Source organism: Siniperca chuatsi, linkage group LG19 (genome assembly GCF_020085105.1).
Source record: "Siniperca chuatsi isolate FFG_IHB_CAS linkage group LG19, ASM2008510v1, whole genome shotgun sequence".
NCBI classification, from domain to species: Eukaryota; Metazoa; Chordata; class Actinopteri; order Centrarchiformes; family Sinipercidae; genus Siniperca; species Siniperca chuatsi.
Genome location: NC_058060.1, coordinates 15,163,280 through 15,172,868, shown reverse-complemented (window position 1 = coordinate 15,172,868; position 9,589 = coordinate 15,163,280). Strand labels below are relative to the sequence as shown.

Sequence of the window (9,589 nt, the reverse complement as noted above, 5' to 3'; positions counted from 1 at the left end):
ATATTGTCAAAAGATATGAGAGGGTTAATCCTCTTTAAAAAAGATTGCACTGCTGGTTGTTTATGCAGCTCTACTGAACAAATACTACATAAATAACATTGTTTCACTTCAATCTGTGCATTGAATGTATACCTGAGTTACATCCATTTGAACCTGACTTAAAACACTGCTTGTGCTGCAACTTATTTTTAATGTCTTATTTGTCCAGGATACCATTTCTGAAGTTGTCTTTTGTGTTTAATTTGCAGAATTTTGATTTAAGAGTTTTCTCCAAGGATTTTCCAGTATAAATGAAGGTTTAATTTAAAATGACCTGAGCAGATAACAATTGTTTTGTCAAACCTTTCATTAAATGTGCTTTAGTCACCTTCCATCCAGATGATATAGCAGGGCAGTGAAGGCCTCCCCTCCAGCTTGGCACATCGTTTCATTGGAGGCTCAGCAGCATCAGCATCAGCATCAGCATCAGCAGTGGCTCCAGGGCCTCCAGCTGGGGCTGGCTGCTGCCTCTGCCTGCCTACCAGCACCGAGGCTGGGGGAGGTGGTGGGCAGACCACGGGATCGCCCTGGGGCACCTCACTTATGCACCAGTAAAGAAAACTGAATTTTCCCTTTCTTTGCTAAGAATGGTTGCTGCCTTCAGCAATTTGATATGACAAAGTAAGGTCTGGAGCACTGGTGTGACCACTGCACATGCCATGAAGAGCATCATGAGTATAATACTGGGAAATGATAGGTCAAGGCCATCTTATCATATTCAGTAAAAGCAGCCAAAACATTCTGATAAAAATAAAAAGCACCAGACAAATTTAAATTTTAAGTTTATCATCATTTGCATTAACAATGTATGGGAATCTACAGTTTTAAGATCTGCATTACATTATATTACATTTGATGACAGACACATGAAGTCTGTTCACATGAAGTTACATTTTTGAGTTTGTGTTTTGTCAACCTTACAGATGTGGTTAATCTAACATTTAAGGGAAATTTACACTTTGATCAACACATAAGGACAGTTCTAAGGAACGATGTTCAAGTATTTCTTTGCAGTGTGAGCTGAGACATCAAATTTAAAATTAAAAATGAAATTACATGATGCCATTTAAGAGGTTAATTCTGTGCAAAATGGACAAATAAAGAAGAAAATACTGATGATGCCCCTAACTTTTAACTAATACCTTTAATGTGAAAACATTATTTTGAAGGATGATGCAGATTTATAATCACAACATTTAATGCAAAAAATATTATTGCTTTTCCAGAGAATAGCCACCATCAATTCAAATTATTCAGGTCATTCTGTGTCAGTCCTCTATGTATTTGACCTCAACCAACTGTGACGTCTCCGCACCATCAGAACAATAAAAGTCGCCTGGTCAGCATTGTATATAATAATTGTTAATGACACTCACACAAGTCAGAGAAGATAATAATTAAACCTGGTGTGAGTCATTGGGGTTGTAAGGGCTAAAGAAAAGGAAAAAACTTGCAAAGAGCATTAGCATTAGCTGCTACAACCTCTTATCCTATTTTGTGACATTAAAAATGCAAATCAGTATTACAAAAACAGAACAAAATTTTCCTTCACATGTAAGGTCTGAGATTTTAGGAAATGAGGCACCATTTACAAAATGTACATAACCACACCCTTGTTCCAGTATACCACTACTGCTCATATGACAGCATTAGTGAGTCCTCTGTATGTGTGCGTGAGCGTGCACCAACGTGATCTTTGCTTTAAGGACACTCCTGGCTAAACTGAAAATTTAACTGAACAGGTGGGGCTACAATACTGTAAAAATGTCGGTGGGAGTCCAGGTAACAGGTAAGTATTTGACAAGCAGGCAGCTAACAGGTTTGCCTTCAACATGCAGATCTAGGGTTTTACTAAAACTACAGGTGAGATAGAGGGCTGAAAGCAGAGGTAGCCTAAAGTCTGTGCAAATAACACAAGGAGCTGTCAGTTAATTCTCCGCCACTGTAGAACTCACATTAGATTTTTTCCTGCATTATATCATCATCAGAGAAGTCCTGTTTTGTGACAGAAACAACTAAACGCAGTCAAGAGTGGTATATTAATCAGCCAACTAGCTAATCAGTTCTTCTTTCAGTATGCAACAAACAGTCTAATACATGTGAGCCAGTGGCTGAATGGGCTGAGTCTTGCTGGTGTCTAAGTTTCTATTTTGACTTAAGTGGCGTCCCTCAGTGAGCTAAAAGCTGGCGGAGCTGGTGCTCCACCACAAACATTACATCTTACATGCTCAGAGCTCTCAAATCATTCGAATGAATGATGAAAAACTAATATTAAAGTAAAATGTCAAAAAGGCACACACAAAAATCACAGATCTAGGCATCAGGAAAGATTGGCACAAAAGACTCATAGCATGCTAATAAAACCGAAAGAGGGAAGAAAAAAGATCAGCTTAATTAGGAAACTAAAGAATGAAAAATATGGAAAAAAATATATATAGTAAAAGGAAAATGACTGAAAATAGACACCAGGAGGAAAGCAACCAAAAATCATGCACACTAAAAAAAAGGAACTCCCAATTTTCAAGGTATTCAAAATCAGCCTCAGAACAATTAAATATGCCTGCCATATGTCAACACTGTCAACGCAGCGATATACATTTCCAGAATGTTATTTGGTTTTGGCTGATTTAAAGTCCTCTGGCTATATCTTGTGAGATACATATGCAGCTAGTATATAGTTGTGCACACACAGCCAGTAGTGGGATTTGTAGCTCAATATATACACAAGTTAAAGTTATTGTAGGTTCCACTCAGCAGTCCAGCACTTGTTGCACACACGTGGCCAGGCTCTGTGGGCTTTGCAGAGGGTACTCTAGACTAGTGTAGGGCCGTGAGGCAGGGCTTAGTCCGGGACAAGGCTGAGAGACGCTAAGGCTGCAGCTGGATGGTACTTTAGAGAAAACAGGGAGCAGAGAGAGAGAAACACAGGAAGTGGTCACCAGTAAAAGGAGCGCGTCAGGAAGTTGGCGGCCGTGCTGAGCCAGCCCATGCCGTCTGTGATGGAGCCTACGCGTGTGACAGCCTTGTCCTGCTCCTGGGATGGAGTCTCCTCCTCAGGCAGGTAGTCTGGGATGTCTGTGTTCTCCTCTACCAGCACCGCCGAGTCCTCCTGGAATGGCACCATCAGCTGCACAAAGACAGAAGAGAAATATTTATTTTAACAAAGAAAAAATGCTAAGAGAATAATTTGTGTTTGTATTAACACGAAGCATGGAATTTGTCCAAAATAAAAATAATTTTAAAAAAATATTCCAGGATTAACGTAAAGCACAACTGTTAAGACTATAGAGCCAAATAATCATCATCATTAGGAGTCAGACTACATCACTGAGCCAGGTCTGACCCCTGCTGGCCACATTATATATGACTATTAATGTAGCCTTTGCCAATTATTTTAAATTATTTGAGCAACACATTATTGGAAAACAAACACTTCTCATATTTTGTTAAAAGTTAGCAGTTCTCTATACAGTTTGGGTACAAGCTCCAAATTGGGAATACACTGCTGTAAAAGGTGCAGCTAGGACTGGTCATGTGTTTGGCAAAAAGAAACTAGCCTACAGGCTGAGGCAGAGATGTGACTAGCTAATCATGTCAGTGTGAATAAGTCTCAGCCACAGGCAAGGGCGGCTACGCTCCCTGTACAGAGATACACACAACATACAGTGAGCATACTGATCTATCAACTGAATTGTTCTAGGTTAAAAAAAAAAAGTATGTACAGCAAATTTAAGGTAATCAATAGAGATCCTACAGTTGTTTTCTCTCTCATATCTGTCTTTCAGCTGTCCTTACCTCTCCTCCGTCCTCTGTCTTCACCACCTGCTGAGCCGTCATTACTTTGGTGGAATTGATTGCTGTGCCCAACGCCTGTGGTGGAAAAAAGCCCACTTCTGTTTTCATTTGTGATTGTTCATATTTCTGTCTTCAGCTCCAACATGAACAAAATACTTGTGGTCAATTAAATGTTAATGCTAAATACTGCAGCAACAATGACAATGCTGCTCTCAACACAGGCTGAAAACATACTAGTCAGCTTTCCTGTATTGGGCAATTTTTGCCTTTGGTGCTTTTGCTACGTTATGCCCTAGACATCCAACCAAATGGTTACAGTATATGTATGCTTTGTTAAGAGTACATTTACATCAATTTCAGGCAATCCAGGCTGATTAAAGATGACAATTACTTGCCAGTTTTAAATACCAGTAATAAAGTTAATATTTTGCAGTGACTGAAGGGAGCAGATAGTCCCACTTTTAATATAATCAAAACAGGCAACAGAACAGCAATCAATAGGTCACAGTGAAATTTGGATTGCAGGCTTAGACACATGTGGAAACAATATTTTGTTTAGTAATCAATCAGGACAGATCCTGATAAAGTGGTGTTTATTCCAGAAACTGAAACTGGACAGATGGCGTCCGAACAGACACTTACCTCAGCTTTGAGGTCGGAACGGATCCTGACCACACATCTCTTGACAGCCATCTGGAAGGTGAAGCTGATGACCCCTCGAATCTTCAGCAACGCCTCCTCACAAAGGCTCCTTCGAGTCTGACAACAGACAGGAAACAGATGAAAAGGTATGAGTAGATGTGTGAAACAACAAGGCCAACATGTCACAAAGAAATGATTGTGGTATATTATAAAGTATAAGATTTCAAATGTGGTTGATGCAAAATCAGCTACAGTTTAATAGGGTCAAATGTGGGCATAAAAATATATTATAAAACAATAAATTGCTACATCCAACATGCTATTGAGAAATACAGTTTTCATAACTATGGTTTCCAGCTGCCACAGTGTTGTGTGTTTCTGCTGTAGTGATAGCGATGCAGCCCACCAGAGGCCGTCTGTCTACTGTAATGTAATCTGGCTAGGTGCAAGCTTCCTGCAGAGCAGCATTCAGGTTCAATCTCAACGTCCTGCTGTTCAATGGCTGACATTTACAACCTGACCCCTCCACCCCCCTATCCTGTGCCAGATAGACACCGCTAAGATGCACTGACAACACTGTGATAATGACAGCAGCAAACACGATGCCCTAAAAAGAGATTTTTGTGCATCAACAGATGTCTGGTGTGTCTGAGCATGATAGATGCGTGCCAGTACGTCATGTTGAGTCCTGAATGCACTCTGAACACTTACAGGGTCATCCAGTCCATCAATGTGCAGCACCACAGTTTTGGCCCTCTTGTTGTTGGAGCCCAGGAAGAAGTGGGCTTTACGCTGACAGGAGGCGGCTGCTGCCTCGGCCTGTTCGGCCTCTTCTTTACCAGCTGACTGCAAAATCTCGTAGATCTCAGAGGCCAGCAGTTTGGTCTCCCCAGGTGATGTACTCCTTTGGTGAGAGAGAGTAAAAAAGGGAGAGGGAGACAATCATGAAAGAAAAAGAGAATTGAAAATGATCTGTTGTGTTGACATAGTGTATTTGGAAGTACCTCTGTAACAATACTAAAAGGTGGAATGCAGTTGAATGTAGGTATAATTGATGTTAAGAATAGGTAAATTGAATCTTGTGCACTTTTAAATGGCCATACTACTGCGCCAAAATATTTCTGTTGAGAGGCAAGATAGGAATACCCATGCAAAGGCAGAAAAGTCAAATAAATTCATTAAGCTCTTATTTTGTAAGCACCAATGGATGTGGCCTGAATCTGACCATGTCCTTCCTGGTCTGACGCTGGAGACTTAGAACTCTGCTGCTGCCACAGGGGGCCAGTGACAGCCATATTACCACCTAAACTTTCAATAAATTCAGAAATACTGTAAATGTTTGAGTCTGTTAAGCCCAATATTCTTTGCACAATCATTTAGTGTACCAAAAGACAGTGCTGCTATCCATCACACAACACTCATGCTAATTAAGCCTATTCTGCACTTCGGTCATGTTGTTACTGCCATTTTAGCAAAAAATCCATAGCAGAGCATAATATTTTAGTGGGCAGCAGCTTTCCTTGAAGAAGCCACATAAGGTCAGTTGCAGTTGATATTTTGTGAGGGATCATGAGATACCCCTGCAGGCTATACTGCTTTATATGTCACCAAGTCATCACTCCTTCTATAGTAACCACATACGACATCAGCTGTCTGGAATGGCTACCCTCTGGGAGCCTGGTGCTCCCCGGCGCTGTGCGACACATTCCTACTCCGGCTTTATGGAAGCCTGTCATCCTTCCAGCAAGCCAAACACTTTCTTCAATAAATGTATTTATCTATTCATCACTTTTAGGATTTGAATAAGAGGCAACATCTTCTTGAGCTTTGGATCTTAATGTGTTGACGGAATAAAAATGGTATTCACACCTGTTTGGTGGTGCAACTATGCTGGACGCTCCCCCTCAGCCATGTGTTCCCACTCTGTCCAGCTATGATCGACCTCTACCGAAAGTCAGATCGACTGGACTGCGAGCAGGGAAAGCTGCTGCTGTTGCTGCAGGGCTCCTCTTGATGCCACCCCTGACTAGCTGAAGTGACTGGCTTACCCCAGGGCAAGCAAGAGCATTGCCAGAGGAAGAGAAGAAGCGGGGGGGACTAAATCCTACAAGCTACAGCCGGCCACTTGAACATTGGGCTATTCCTATCAGGGTGCTAATGATGAACAGCAGTCACATTGTAAAATTGCCACAGACCCTCGGGTCAGTTATCTGTCTCAAACCAGACCTGCATACGACACTACATGGGTGACCAGAGTGTGTTCATCATACTCTTTAAGGAAATTATAGAATAAATTGCGTGTAATGCTTCTAGAAAAGATGATCTACAAATGATACAAGACTAAAAACAAGTAACAAAGACACATGATCAAAATATACCATGTGTGGAAAATGATCCACTTCTGCAAAATAACCTGCCAACTCCATGACAAAATAATAGCAAATATAAGCTCACATCAATAAAAACACGCAAGTGGACTCATCAAGAAATTGTAGAGAGGTGGCAAGATGCATTAAATCTATGACATGCAGAAACAGCAATTTAACTGTTTACTACCCTATTCTAATTCAACTTTAATCACATTTATGCTGACATGGCAAATGGAAGGACAGCATCCTTCCTGGAAAATTTGCAGACAGGCACACATTGTCTGTGCAAAACAAAAGAAATCCTAGGTTAAGGTTTTATGTAAAAAAAAAGTGCACAGTGAGCGTGTGTGTGTGTGTGTGTGTGTGTGTGTGTGTGAGAGAGAGAGAGAGAGAGAGAGAGAGAGAGAGAGAGAGAGAGAGAGAGAGAGAGAGAGGTGATGACAGGGACTTGCTTCTGCATGACATTCTGCAAACTCAGCATCATGCCCAGCTCGCCCTTCATCTTCTCCCTGTTGGCTCGACATTCTGCCAGGTAGCGCACGGCCTGCAAGGACAAGGGCAACCGTTATCTATCCAGCGCTAAAAGCTGACTGACCCTTTGTGATATCATAAGAGAGAGAGCTTTTAAAATGGGTGAGCATGTGCAATGGTAAAACATTACATAACCAATATAAATACACATGCACTACCGTCAAGGAGCAGCTCTTACATAAAGCCACTTAGATGTGTACTCTCAATACAAGTCATGTACTGTGCAAAAGGGTCGTGATGGAAGTGGGGACAGGTTGCTATATCAAAGACTTTGTATTGTGTTTACACTACAAAACAGACAGCAGATGTCACCATTGTACAGTGTTTTTAAATATACAGCTATTAATGCCACCAGATGTCAGCTTGTGACGGTGACTGGGACACAGTGGTGGGAGAAATGGCCTTTAGACCGTCACTGAAACCTGCTCTGACACTGCTGGACAGCAGGGGGGGACAAAATATGACATGAGCAGAAAACACCTAAATTACAGAACCAGAGGGGAGCTCAACTGGTAATTCAACCAAGACTAATTTAATCTAAACAGCTGCTGTAGATATTTCAACTAGAATGTTTGAATAATTAATTTCTCTCTTTGTATGGTGGTACTGAATAATCAGCACTGTGTAATCAAACTTTATAGTTTTCCTTTATGCAACAGTAACTATCTGTGATGTGAATAGTCTTATATGTGAACACAAAGAAAATGTAAATAACTAGATGCTCTTTACCAATAGTGCCGAGTAGACGATCTGTGGGTTGGGGTGGTCCAAAAAAAGGATGAGACCTGGCAGACAACCTTGGTCTTCAACTATGGCTCTTCGGTTCAGGGGGTCTGCAGCAAGATCTCGCAGCTGGTTCACCACAGTCAGTGCATCCATCTCCGCACTCATGGTGCCTCTTGTCTTGACGTCAAGCGCATCAAACCAACCTCTTCACTCTACTGGAAAAAAAGAAAAAAAGATGAGGTAGCTTAAATCAGGGAGCTTACATTATACAAATAAGGGTTAGAGGTAATTATTATTTAATAATCAATTAACCTGTAGATTCATAGTCCAAGGTGACAGCTTCAAATTGCCTATTTTTCTGACTACCGGTAAAAAGCCCAAAGATAGTAAATTTGCAATAATACAAAACAGAGACATGGAGCAAATCTTCACATTTGCGAGGCTGGAGTAAATGTTTGGGTTTTTATCTTAATAAATGGCAAGAACATTAATTGATTGTCAAAGCGGTTTACAAATAATTTTCTGTGAATCAATTAATCTACAAATCGTTGCAACACTAATACAAATACGTTTTATGTATATAACAAGTAATCTCAAAATCTATCTTTCAATCTATTTTTACTGTTTTTTTACTAACTTGGTGCAGAATAATGTTAGTGTCGGTGGTATGCCCTAACTATTTAACTTTCCCATTGCCTTAGACCACGTTTTACTGTTTGTTGAAGTTTCTGGGGATTTATATCAGCAATAACCTTTGAAATGTGGTGCTATACAATCTGACTGATTAATGACTCTTGTAAAGTTACTGATTTTACTGATATGCATTGATAAAACTGTAGTTATCACATGAAAGAACAAATAGCTTAGCATGCTTCAGTAGGTAAATTTTAATGCGGTTTAATCCCATGCTTTCCTTCTAACACAATCAAGTAATTTCCGTTAACCAAAACACAAATACTCGTTTTTGCCAAAGACACTTTCTACAGTACGACCCCCAACCTCACCTCAAATCACGTCCTGTGGTACAGAGGCGATTCGGCAGCTAAGCTAGGCTAACGTTAGCTAACGTACTTGACAATTAACTACAGCATACCTTTTTGTCAGTTTTCAGTAAAAGTAAAAGACTCCAGTTACAACAGATACAAAAACGACGTAACAAGAAACAGCTAAGTTCAGACGCCACTTAAACAACTGTAACAAAATAATTACACTAACGCTAGGCCTGCGCCTCTTTCTTTACTATGTTTCTTTAGTTAGCAGCTGTGCACAGTGTTTAGGTTTTGTGGCACATCAATGGGTACGGCTGTTTTGTGATTCAGGATATCCCAGTTTTCCACAAGGATCCCAGCAGTTTTACCCGGACACAGCACCGCCGGGAAATATAGGAAACTATAACGAACATACTCAGAGTTCCTTGCATATGATTGGACAGTAAACTTTGATCGACTGATATAAAGGCCAATCATCAGATAGTTTTCTTTTAAAGG

The 9,589-nt window shown here is 40.6% G+C and overlaps 1 protein-coding gene across 4 annotated transcripts; it reads right to left on the bottom strand.

Moving 5' to 3' along the window:
* Positions 1–804: 804 nt before the first annotated feature.
* armc1 (armadillo repeat containing 1) lies at positions 805–9,450 on the bottom strand. 4 transcript variants are annotated; one of them, XM_044175653.1, is made up of 7 exons: positions 9,107–9,450; positions 8,106–8,314; positions 7,298–7,389; positions 5,188–5,380; positions 4,477–4,593; positions 3,835–3,909; positions 805–3,166 (listed from the first exon to the last, which is right to left on the bottom strand). In XM_044175653.1, the coding sequence occupies exons 2-7, from the start codon at positions 8,265–8,267 to the stop codon at positions 2,975–2,977; spliced, it is 831 nt and encodes a 276-aa protein (XP_044031588.1). In that variant the 5' UTR covers positions 8,268–8,314; positions 9,107–9,450; the 3' UTR covers positions 805–2,974. The 4 variants fall into 4 exon arrangements, with proteins under 4 accessions (XP_044031588.1, XP_044031589.1, XP_044031590.1 ...); XM_044175654.1 differs by having other exon boundaries at positions 8,106–8,317; positions 9,196–9,450; XM_044175655.1 differs by having other exon boundaries at positions 9,196–9,450.
* Between the last annotated feature and the right edge of the window lie 139 nt (positions 9,451–9,589).

Excerpts from the sequence above, each read along its gene's own strand:
- armc1 (XM_044175653.1), bottom strand. The coding sequence starts at position 8,267 with ATGAGTGCGGAGATGGATGCACTGACTGTGGTGAACCAGCTGCGAGAT. Across the intron at positions 7,390-8,105 it reads TCGTCTACTCGGCACTATTG|GCCGTGCGCTACCTGGCAGA; the intron begins GTAAAGAGCATC and ends TTGTCCTTGCAG. Across the intron at positions 3,167-3,834 it reads AGACAGAGGACGGAGGAGAG|CTGATGGTGCCATTCCAGGA; the intron begins GTAAGGACAGCT and ends GTCTTTGTGCAG.